General features: G+C 45.4%; 2 protein-coding genes across 2 annotated transcripts; one reads left to right on the top strand and one right to left on the bottom strand.

Moving 5' to 3' along the window:
• The first annotated feature begins 61 nt into the window (after window positions 1–61).
• Window positions 62–6,392, top strand: CPSF4 (cleavage and polyadenylation specific factor 4). Its single transcript, XM_048492528.1, has 8 exons — window positions 62–246; window positions 1,876–1,926; window positions 2,411–2,563; window positions 3,283–3,378; window positions 3,603–3,696; window positions 4,289–4,361; window positions 4,795–4,965; window positions 5,371–6,392. The coding sequence occupies exons 1-8, from the start codon at window positions 144–146 to the stop codon at window positions 5,437–5,439; spliced, it is 810 nt and encodes a 269-aa protein (XP_048348485.1). The 5' UTR covers window positions 62–143; the 3' UTR covers window positions 5,440–6,392.
• Window positions 6,393–7,143: 751 nt separating this feature from the next.
• ATP5MF (ATP synthase membrane subunit f) lies at window positions 7,144–9,624 on the bottom strand. The gene is made up of 4 exons (XM_048492532.1): window positions 9,510–9,624; window positions 9,056–9,163; window positions 8,223–8,339; window positions 7,144–7,327 (listed from the first exon to the last, which is right to left on the bottom strand). The coding sequence occupies exons 1-4, from the start codon at window positions 9,523–9,525 to the stop codon at window positions 7,299–7,301; spliced, it is 270 nt and encodes an 89-aa protein (XP_048348489.1). The 5' UTR covers window positions 9,526–9,624; the 3' UTR covers window positions 7,144–7,298.
• Window positions 9,625–11,001: the final 1,377 nt, after the last annotated feature.

Raw genomic sequence — 11,001 nt, 5'->3', positions numbered from 1 at the left:
CGAAGCGCGCGGGCGCGTCATCACCCTCCGCCGGGTCGCATGTCAGTATTCCCAGCATCCTTTGCGGGAGCGGTTTTCCTCAACTTCTGGCCGGAACGGCGATTTCTTCTCCTTTCGGAAGAGGCTCCACCGCCGCCGCCATCATGCAGGAGCTCATCGCCAGCGTGGACCACATCAAGTTCGAGCTGGAGATCGCGGTGGAGGAGCAGCTCGGCGCGCAGCCGCTCCCCTTCCCGGGCATGGACAGTACGTGAGCCCGGCGCGAGGCCAGATGCTTTTCCCCGCGCTCTCTGGGAAAGCCAGCCAGTTTTCCCGAGCCTGGGTTCAAATCCCACCTCTGCTTTGGGGGCAGTTGTTGCCTAACTGCGTGGCCTACCCAACAGGGCTGTTGTGAAAAGCAAAATGGAGGCACCGCGTTAGGAACAAGCATATATAGAGAAAAAACTGCCCTCCAGTCCAGTAGCATCTTAGAGGCCCACAGAGCTTTCCAGAGTCAAAGCTCCTTTCCTCAAGGATGGGTTGGAAAGAGAGAGGGAAGTGGCTGTGCTTCCAGTCTTCCCAATGCATTTTGAATAATGCCATTTGTTTTTTTAACATACGTATATAAAGTCTTTATTAAAGTCTTCCGAAAAAATACATACATAGAAGAGTGTCTTATAGATTTTGTGATGGTTTCTCTGACAATATTAGAATGTCACGTTGGGATCCATTATGTAATGATTATATTAATATAGCCTTGGGTAGATGTTGTTTTCTGTTCTGCTCCTGTCTTTTTGGAAGTATCTTTTCTATATCTGTCAAATATTGTATGAAAATTAATAAAAATATTTTTATAAAAGAAAGAATACACGCAGAAAAAAATCCCACTAAATGTCATACAGATATTCTGATCTCCATCTTCACGTCCATTCAAGAAATAACTATCTTACACGCCATCTTTTCTGTCTACTACATATCATATGAATAATGCCATTTGTTGAGGGGAATTCCATATGCAACTTTGTAAATTTCCCTGCTGGACAGTGCTGTGCATGCATTAAGGGGCTATCATATCATTTCTGACTTACAGCAACCCTAAAGTTGATAAATAAAATTAGGAGACGCTGAAGGCAACAGGGAAAGCCATAGAGCCAGTACGAGGTGGACTGAATCAAGGAAGCCACTGTTCTCAGTTTTCCCGATTTGAGCGTGGCTGTAAGTGACAAGATGTTTGGAAGGCATACATTCACAGGGTTGACATAAGTCAGAAGTGACTTGACAGTCCTTCATACATAGACACACACACATAGAATTAATGATCTTCAAAACATACTGTTGTTAACAGCCTTGTTCAGGTCTTGCAAACTGATCCACTGTGCTCTATATATTTAATAACTCAGATGGGGACAAAGCTCCCTAAAATGCCATTTTTCCCCCTGTCTGTTTTTGTATTCTTGTGTTATTTTACAACAGATACTTTAAAAAAAAGAACCCAAAGATCATCAACCTGCAGGGGCCATTTTCTGTTCATACAGCATGTGTGCTTTGTGGTTAGAAAGAGCTATTGATCAGGCTGGTTGGGTAAGAGAGAAAACGTTGGGGAACGCTTTCTTGGATTTCTCACTGTGTCCCTGATAAAATGGACCACTGTACTTCCAGTGCCCATTTTTTTATTCTGTTGCCACTGTGAGCTTTCTACGTGGATGTTTTAAAAAATCTTGGTATTGGAAGATGTGCTCAAATGCAAGAGCATAGGACACCTCCATCTGAGTGAAGAATTGCAGACCTGGGCACACTGAACTATGTAACTAATTAAGAATCATGGTACTTCTAATGTTAAATCAGTAGCGCAGTGGAAGTTTTGATGTTTCACTGTATGTCTGTTTTTCTCCCCAGAATCAGGAGCTGCTGTCTGTGAATTTTTTTTGAAGTCTGCCTGTGGGAAAGGTATGCCTCAGTTACAAAGATGCTATGCTATTCCATATAATAAATAAATAAATATAAATGCTGTTCCATATAAATATTCCCTCAGTTGAGATGCAGCAGTTGAAAAAGTTGAATTCTTTCACATTGGAACATAGTCTGGAACAAATATGAGAATTATCATTCATTTATACATGCTGCCTTTGTCAAAACCATTATTTTGTGCACTAGTGGACATGGTACTTTGGTACGAGATTATTTATGCCAAAATGTATTTTTACTTTCAAATGGATAGGGGGAGCAGGGCTAGGTAGGCACCAGGACCCAGGCGAAGCATTCTACAACAAAGAAGGTCCAGCATGTTTTATTCTATGGTGGAGGAATATACCATCTATTAACATCTTTATGTGAAACAGAATATGGGAACAGGCAGACAGGAAGCCATTTTTAGCACAGAATCTTTCCCCTGTAAGTTGTGAACTCATGCTCTTGCTTTCCTGCGCTCTAGGAGGAATGTGTCCCTTCCGGCACATCAGCGGCGAAAAGACTGTGGTTTGCAAGCACTGGTTACGGGGGCTGTGCAAGAAGGGGGACCAGTGTGAGTTTTTGCATGAGTATGACATGACCAAGATGCCAGAATGCTACTTCTACTCAAAATTTGGTAAGAGAAACTGGGGTGTCCATCTGTCTGTCATTGTGGCTTGTCTCCAAAAGGGAGACTTTGGGCTAATTATCCTGTTCATAGATCTGTGGGCATAAGCCCTGTTGGACAAGGGTCTATTTCCTTCTGAGTAGGTATTCTTGAGATTTTGCTATGCCCACAATAATATCTTGAGCCTTAGCATTCAAAGGCATTTGCAGCAGCTCAGTACATTTCACAGCATCCAATTTCTTAGTTCCTCATCATAGATTTGGGCTGAGGTTGACTTTTCTAAAGCAGAGATAAGATTTGACTAACTGATTGGTAGCCCTGTGCCATGGTCCTATCTCTTGTTCTGTCATCCATCCACCTCACAAAAGGGCTCCAAAAGGCTTTGTTCCCACACTAAGGGAACAGTACATCATCCGCCTTGTCCTGGAAGTTTAGAGATGTGAGACTATATTTTAATACATTTGCCCTGTACCCTCTTCATACTTAACTGGGCTACTTATTTACTTACCTGGATAGAGAATGCTGAAATGGCTAGGCTTAACCTGTTCATTGTTGCCGCTTTGCACGCAAGAAGGAAAATCAGCAGATCTTCCTGTGATAAAGGAAATGTTTTTAAGAGATTCCTAGCACTGTTCATCTTTCAGGACTGGGGAGTGATTTGTTTGTCATGGGTGGCACTTTTCTCTGCTCCTGCTCTGTTCAGTCAAGTGTGTGGTTGCCTATTGCAGGGGAATGCAGCAACAAAGAATGTCCGTTCTTACATATTGACCCCGAGTCCAAGATCAAAGACTGTCCTTGGTATGACCGAGGCTTTTGTAAGCATGGTACGTATTCCCTTCCTCTTTGCTAGTGGTCTCTGTTGCTTTTTGTCCTGTGAGAAAAATGCCAGCCTCTTGCAGCTTTGGAAGGCTGGAGCCAGAGATCTGGTTGGCCTGTTGGGAGAACTTGCTTCAATCCTGAAAGGTTGAAAAACCAAAGGAGGCCTTGCAGTTGTGGGTGGGTCAAATGTTGTATGTTGAAAACATGACCCTGATGTTCTGTGTTGCAGGCCCCCTCTGCCGGCACAGACACACCCGGAGGGTTATATGTGTGAATTACCTGGTGGGGTTCTGTCCAGAAGGGCCTGCTTGCAAATTCATGCAGTGAGTATATTCCAGGATTGTCTCCTTGGTCCTCAGCTTTTCCTCCTTGAGTCTAACATGGGTCAGTTGCTATGCTGTGTAGTGTTCCTTGTGGATGGGAAGGAATTTTTAGATTGGCAGTGATCCCACATTCGGCCTTTACCTTCAACACGTCCTATGCAACATGTTTTTACATGAATAACCTCAAGCTATTACCCATGCAAGTGTTACCTAAATTAGTATACATATGTCCGGGCTGTATTGTGCAAAGGAGAGCAGTGGTTAAGAGCAGGTGCATTCTAATCTGGAGGAACCGGGTTTGATTCCCCACTCTGCCACTTGAGCTGGTGAACCAGATTAGCCTGTGCGCTCCCACACATGCCAGCGGGGTGACCTTACGCTAGTCACAGTTCTTCAGAGCACCTCACAGAGTGTTTGTTGTGAGGGGGGAAGGGAAAGTAGATTTTAAGCCCCTTTGAGTCTCCTTGCAGGAGAGAAAGGGGGGGATAGAAATCCAAACCTTCTTCTTGAAGAAATGGATTCCAGCCAGTCCCTCAAGGTTCAGCTCTGTCTTTGCCTATTACCTTACATACTTTTTCTTTTTTTAAACCAGCCCTCGCTTTGAACTTCCCATGGGAACCACAGAGCAGCCACCCCTGCCTCAGCCAACGCAACCTCAGCAAAAGGTATGCAGCTTCTCGATCACTTCTCCAGTGTGCAGCGAAGGCACTTCTGTGGCTACTGGATGGATGGAATTTAGGCTGCGTAAGGAGCATTGCGGTATATCTGCTCCTTGGGCTGACCTCACAGCCTATAAATGAAGGAGGGAGGGAGAGAATGCGCAAGGTCCTATGTGCCTTGTGGGTCACAGAGTCGCAGACTGATCTGACACGGTGGCCTAACTTTAAAATATACTTTGAGGGTGTGTGAGCTTAAACCACTTAGCAGTTGCATGGCTGTTCCGGCGTGCTAGGTCAGAGTTGCAGATAACAAGATGTGCTGAGGAAATCTGGGTTCTTGCGCAGGGCTGTTTAACTGCTGGGCATGTAATATTTAGCCCAGCCGGCAGACTTGAAAAGACTGATCGTTCACGTGGCCTGTTCTTTCTCCCGTCCTCAGCAAAACAACAACCCGCCGCTGCAGAGGTCGTCATCCCTGATCCAATTAACGAGTCAGAACTCTTCTCCCAACCAACAGAGGACCCCCCAGGTCATTGGAGTCATGCAGACTCAGAATAACAGCATGGGCAACAGAGGTCCCCGGCCACTGGAGCAGGTCACCTGTTACAAGGTAAGTTGAAGGCATAATTATGTGTGTGTGTGACAGGAGTTTAATTTGGAGAATCTTGCAAGTGGAGTAAAACCATTCACAACTGTAGGTAATTTTCATGGTTCCGTTTAGTTGCGTGGAATTTGGGAAGCAGCTTGTGTTTTGAAAGAGATTGAGCTTTGGGATATAGTGTCAAAGATGGATGGGAGAAGCTCAGAGCTGTGTTGAAAGTCATAATCTGCAAAAAGTCTGTCTGGGGAATTTCCTTGTGTATTCAGATGTCTCAACCATAAGAGATAGAAACTTCTGAAACAGGATTTCCTAAGGAAGGAATCTTGCTGCCTTACCTGTGAGGTGGCTACCTTTTCCACTCAGGATTTTGTGTACTTAAATAGCTTCACGTGGTTTTTTCTTCTCTCCTTCAAGTGTGGTGAAAAAGGACATTATGCCAACCGATGCACAAAGGGACATTTGGCTTTTCTTAGCGGACAGTGAACCAACAACCACAGCGGAGACAACTTCCCTTTTGACAAAGAAAATGGAAGCAGAGCGCAGCCAACCACCAATTCAAACCATTGATCTATTTTTTCCTTTGAAAGCACCAGTACCAGAAGGGCTGTCTTGCTGGGTGGACTCCTCATTTGCGACTTTTTTATAATTCCGTCATTTGTTTCAACCCTTCTGAAATTAGACCTTGAACGGATTCTGCCTTAACGGAAATGCAACCCAGTGGGGAAGCTGTGCTGAAGGAGAGGGAAATACAGAAACTTCAAATTGCATTCAGAATGGAAACCTTCTTTTTGTGCTTCAAGTCCTCGGTTGTGCAAGCAGCCCCTGAACTGAACCCTGAACACAGTGCAAAGGGACCAAGGGCTAGTCTGTTTTCTGCACCGAGTGGAGGGAAGCATCACACAGCTGTGTTCTCTGCAAAGCGCTTGGGTGAGCATCTGGGGGCAAGAGTTGGCATTAACTCTACAGCACTTTTACGGGTCGCTCGCAAGGCACGAGCAGCCAATACAAAGAGCCTGCACAGACAGCTCACTTCTGTGAATAGATGGAACCTCAAAATGATAAGTGCTGGAGCTCAAAAAGTTTCAGTCTTCAGCAGACAGGTGCTACAGACACATGTGTATAAAGAAAATACTATTGCTTTAACCCTTTTGGCTGCAGTAGGCCTCGATTCAGCATTCGTTAGCTTAACATCCCTGAACACTGCCAGTGGTCTCCCTCAGGTAGACTTCTTCAAAGTTGAGCCAGAAGACTGCTGCTCTAATACCAGCCTTACTCCTCAGAAGATAAAATTTATTTTTGTTTTGTCAGGCAGCCTTTTTATTTCTGGGGGCTGGACTTTTTTTGGGGGGGGGGGATGTGCCTAGGAAGAATAAAACTGGAGTCCTATGTTGTGTGGAACACCCTATGCTTTTAGTTGATTAAAAACGTTCCCCCCCAAAAAGGCCCGTGTTGTCATCCGTGGAGAAGGCAGCAGGTCTGCAAAAAGAGATATCTATGTTTAAGGATCGTTTTTGTGTAGACAACAAAAACAGCTGATTTCAAGAAGTGCCAGCGTGCCAACTAACACATTTTACTAACCAGGAATTATAAAATCTGGAATGGACTATGCAATATGCATAGTATCAAGGCCTACCCTTGGTACAGATTCTGGAAAATGCAGGCTGCTGATTTGTGTGTCATGAACAGCTAGCACATGCTATCCCTGGTGTGAGAAGGGAACACAGTGGGGCTTCTAACTATTCTTTAGGGATAGAAACACTCATGTTTGCCCTTAGAAGTAGAATCATAAAGTTGGAAGATACCCTAAGGGCCATCAAGTCAACCCCCCTGCAATGCCAAACACATAATCAAAGCACTCCTGACAGATGGCCATTCAGCCTGTTTTTAAAAACCTCCAAAGAAGGAGACTCCACCACACACCGAGGTAGTTGCCAGTCGGTGCAATGTTCAGTTCATTTATGACCCTGTGAATCTCAACACATGGCAAGCAAGGTTGCTACAGATAGGAAAGGCCTTTGAAGCACAACCAGTGTTCCACACTTTACAAAATGCAGCACTTACTTTAAGCCAGACTTAAAAGTCAGTTTCGTCACAAGTCGCCTTGCAGTACACTTATGATAAATGTTTTCTTACTGGTTAGAATATACGGCTCCCACTGGAAAAGAATTCAGCCACATCCTCTTACAGTACACTTTTAACAAATGTTTTATTATTGGTCACAATAGTCTGCTCATACTGGAAACGAATTCAGCATTTAAGGGCAAGGAGCCTTCTGTGGATGCGATCTCTGCTCTTCCTACTGCCAGTCGAGGGGCGCCTGTGTTCTTCTGGTGCATTTAGTCTCAATGATATTTCCTCCAGCGGTCATGCTCTGCATGATTAAAACAAGTCAGTTGGCTTTGGGTTTACTATATTCACCCACAGGATAAAGGACAACCCTAAGCAGGAACCAAGATCTCAACCACAGCAAACATGGCCAACTCAGGCAAGAAATAGTAAGCTTTCCTTGATGCAGGAAACTGCAACACACAGCAGCAGGCCTAGTGGATGAGGTCAAAGGCTACTTAATGCCAGTAGCACTATGAGGTGTTTCTAAAAAACCAGTAGACTAGGCCAGACCAGTTCAGAGGCATAGTGGGAATATGGACGTCTTATTTACAAGATTTCATTGGAGTCCTGTAAATCATGAAACCAAGCCTGGGAGAGCCATGCTTGTTTCTACAGATACTTTTTCCAGATACTAAGATTTTATTGAAAATAAAAACAGAAAACAATAAAGTTTTAAATATAATTATTTCTCAGCTAAATGGCACTGTTCCTGCAGGCTTGTCTCAGCCACCCTGAGCTCTGATGCTCACCTGAGTTCAGCCGGGATCAGAATCTCCCAAGTCTGTGTTCCTTACTTTCCAGGAAAACTATGTTCCTGCCATGAGGCAGTCTAGCCTTTGATGTATAGGGCTTCCTTTTGGTTACAGCCTCTTGGCTTTTCCATCTGGAGATCAAAGTGTGACTCTTTCTGATACAATTATAGAACAACTTCATCACACCTGTCTTGTTTTCCAATACTACTCTATCAGACAGGATGAACTCTATCCTACAGACGTAAATAAGCTGGCCTGCCTCTTCCCAACCTGCTCCACTCTGTCCTTAAAAGATTGTTGATTTAAGACCCCGGGATGAACAACTGCATGCTCTTGCACCCAGACGTGAAGGCTTTTCTACCAAGTTTTTTTCAAAGACTGTCAGACCTGTAAGATTTCACTTACTAATATGGTCGTAGCTCCAGATGTAGCTGATCACCACGTAGCCTGTAAGTATCATTGCGAGGCCCCCGATGCCACCTTTCTTCACATCAAAGTACTTGGTGTAAAATCGGCCGGTACCTAAGTGGGGGGCAGAGGGGAGAGAAGAACTCTGAGCTTCAAAAAGTTGCTTTCTCAGCTTATGGCTAGTGATAGGGCCACCTCAGTTTATGGCTATTGATAGGGCCACAACAGCAAGGGGTTGGGGGTTCAGAACCGTTTAGTGACACCAGCTCTGCAGTAAAGCAAATTCTGTGTGCAGGAAAAGACTGGCTGGCTCACAGCTCTAACACCAAGGCATTCAGCAGGGCTAGAGAAATCTTCCCTATTAGCAAACACTATCACAATTCCCAATCCTAGCCTGCCAGTACCAATGTCAAGTTTGGCTTGCCTGAAAATATGGCCTGCAAGTTTACTGATTCTCAAGCAGTTTCAGCCCCTCGATAACACTAATCTGACAAAATGTTGGTTTTTAAGGTAATACTGGAATTGCATTTTGTTTGGTCAATAATCAGAAACAGGGCTTGTGGCAAGGTTGAAATCCCATGTACCTTTAAACTTGAAATCTGCAAATGTAGCTTTCAATTTGTCACACCATCCTATACAATTTTACTCAGCAGTTCTGTGACAGTCCAAGTAAGGGGCATATGGTTACAGCACCAAGTTCAAGAACGCAAGGAGACTGCTAGTAATAATGCTAAAAGTAGTATATTGTAGTCAACTGAACCAACAGGCCTGTTCTCAGATGCAGCTGCCACCACTAGGGATGCACACCCCCAAAGCAGACTTCTACCCACCTCGTTTGTAAGCTCTATAAATCCCTCCAGGGCTGTAATCTCCTGATGCCAACCATGTCGGGAGCTGGCCCAATTTCACATCCAAGAGCCTCAAATCTTTCACGGGAACTAGAAGAGAGACAGTATAGGGCAGAAAGTGCCAAGTGGCTGGATAGGCTGGTGCATCATTTAAAAGGCACGAGAAGCGGGGGAGGCGGTGTTGTTGCTGCACCTGTTGGATCCCCGCCTGTCGAAAACGACCCAGCTTGCCATAAGGCAACAAGGACAGGTATGAGGTTTGCGCACGCGCACAAGGGGAACGAGGCACAAAAAGTCACTATTTGAAACCCCCCCACTCAGACACCCCCAAAGCATGAGGACGGGGGGCGGGGACAAGAACGGATCTCCCTCCCCAAACCGGGTGATCACCCAGCCGGGTCACCTTGAAGGTTCCATTCGGCTAGCAGCCGCTTACCGGGTCGGTCCGCCATTTTGCTGTGGCCTTGTTTCGCAAGGGTCTATGGGAAAAAGAGGCGACTGCGCCTTGAGGCTCACGGGAAGAAGGACGACCCGGTTTGGGCGGCATGATGGGCAGGTCATCAAGAGAAGGGGCGGGGCTGACTGGAGGGGAAATGAGGATTTAAAGCGATAGGAACACGAGTCAGAGGGCGGCGTTTAAAACCTAATTCACTACCGGTACAAGGACGTAAATTTTGGAAATAAATGTCTATCTTTAAGAGGCAGCTGAAGAAGCGGCCTCCAGTTGCACGAAGCACTTTTTGCATTCACAACCGGGTTGGCTTGCTCGTGCAGGAAAACAGCGAAGGGGTGCAATTGTGTGCAATGAAACGGGAGCTCTGCTTCAGACCAGCTGCGTGCATTCGGCGTCGCCTTCCTCAAAGGGTTGTTGTGAGGGTAGAACGCGTGAGGGGGAGAACCATCCCTCAGCCCCTTGGAGGAATAAATGTGGAGAACGCATTTTCTTACCTGTGTAAGTAACCCTGAGACCACTAGAGGGAGCCCAAGAGTAGCTCGCTTCCCTGTCAGGAAAACGAAGCGACCAGATTAATTAAAGAGACTGAAGTTGCATGTAATTTACCTCAGGAGTCAAACCGTTTTATACACGCACAAATATATGTAAAACTTCATATTAATGGTTCTAGGTATGGGAATTTCTTACACTGCTTGCTGGAAGGGGAGTTGCGTTTATACGAATTGACTACTCGTCTGCATTTTGGTTGTTGGCAACCTGACATACAGCTGGCTGTTCATACCTGATAATTCTCATTGAGGGACTCATATACATTTGGAGTGGGGTCCATGGCTTGGCGGTAGAACATTTGCTTTACATGCACAAAGTCCCAAATTACATGCACAAAGCACAAAGTCGTAAATTTAAAAGGCTCAGTGGAATGAACCTGTCCTCTTATGGGTGCCATTTCAGGTCAGCCAGTCTTGGCTAGCAAAAAGGGACTCTTGGGGGCACTTATTCCTTGAATTGCTTGTGCTTGGAGAGATATTGAAAAGCAGCCACTTTTCAAAAATCAAAACCACTTTGTAAAAACAAGAACCGGTTTGGCTTCACTCAAAGGACTGATCTTCCCTGGCAGCAGGACGTCCAACCTAGTTCCTGCTGTTGAGCGTCCAGTGCACAACAATCCCAGCCACATTGCCTGCTGCTGCAACTAGTACTTGGAATAAATGTGGGTCACGTTTTTTGGAGGAAAAGTGGGGGGAAATGGTCTAGAGAGAGGTTTTAGGAGTGCTCGAAGGCTTACATCCAGATTCGACTGGTTGTGGTGGGTTTTCCAGGCTGTGTGGCCGTGGTTTGGTAGATAACATTTCGCCTGCATCTGTGGGGGGCATCTTCAGAGGAGTATCACAGAGGGAAGTGTGTAACACACTGTGTAACACACATTGCCAGCCACAGATGCAGGCGAAATGTTAGGAACAAGATCTACCAGACC

The sequence above is a fragment of the Sphaerodactylus townsendi genome, linkage group LG04 (genome assembly GCF_021028975.2).
Source record: "Sphaerodactylus townsendi isolate TG3544 linkage group LG04, MPM_Stown_v2.3, whole genome shotgun sequence".
Lineage (NCBI taxonomy): Eukaryota > Metazoa > Chordata > Lepidosauria > Squamata > Sphaerodactylidae > Sphaerodactylus > Sphaerodactylus townsendi.
Note: the sequence above shows the minus strand (reverse complement) of the source record. Positions and strands in the feature narration are given on the sequence as shown.

Bases quoted from the DNA above. Each gene is read 5' to 3' on its own strand.
- CPSF4 (XM_048492528.1), top strand. From the start codon at position 144: ATGCAGGAGCTCATCGCCAGCGTGGACCACATCAAGTTCGAGCTGGAG. The intron at 247-1,875 runs GTACGTGAGCCC...TTTTCTCCCCAG, and splicing joins CCCCTTCCCGGGCATGGACA to AATCAGGAGCTGCTGTCTGT. The intron at 3,379-3,602 runs GTACGTATTCCC...TCTGTGTTGCAG, and splicing joins CCGAGGCTTTTGTAAGCATG to GCCCCCTCTGCCGGCACAGA.
- ATP5MF (XM_048492532.1), bottom strand. The intron at 8,340-9,055 runs GTGGGTAGAAGT...CCCCCCACTTAG, and splicing joins TTATAGAGCTTACAAACGAG to GTACCGGCCGATTTTACACC. The intron at 7,328-8,222 runs GTAAGTGAAATC...TTAATCATGCAG, and splicing joins CTGGAGCTACGACCATATTA to AGCATGACCGCTGGAGGAAA.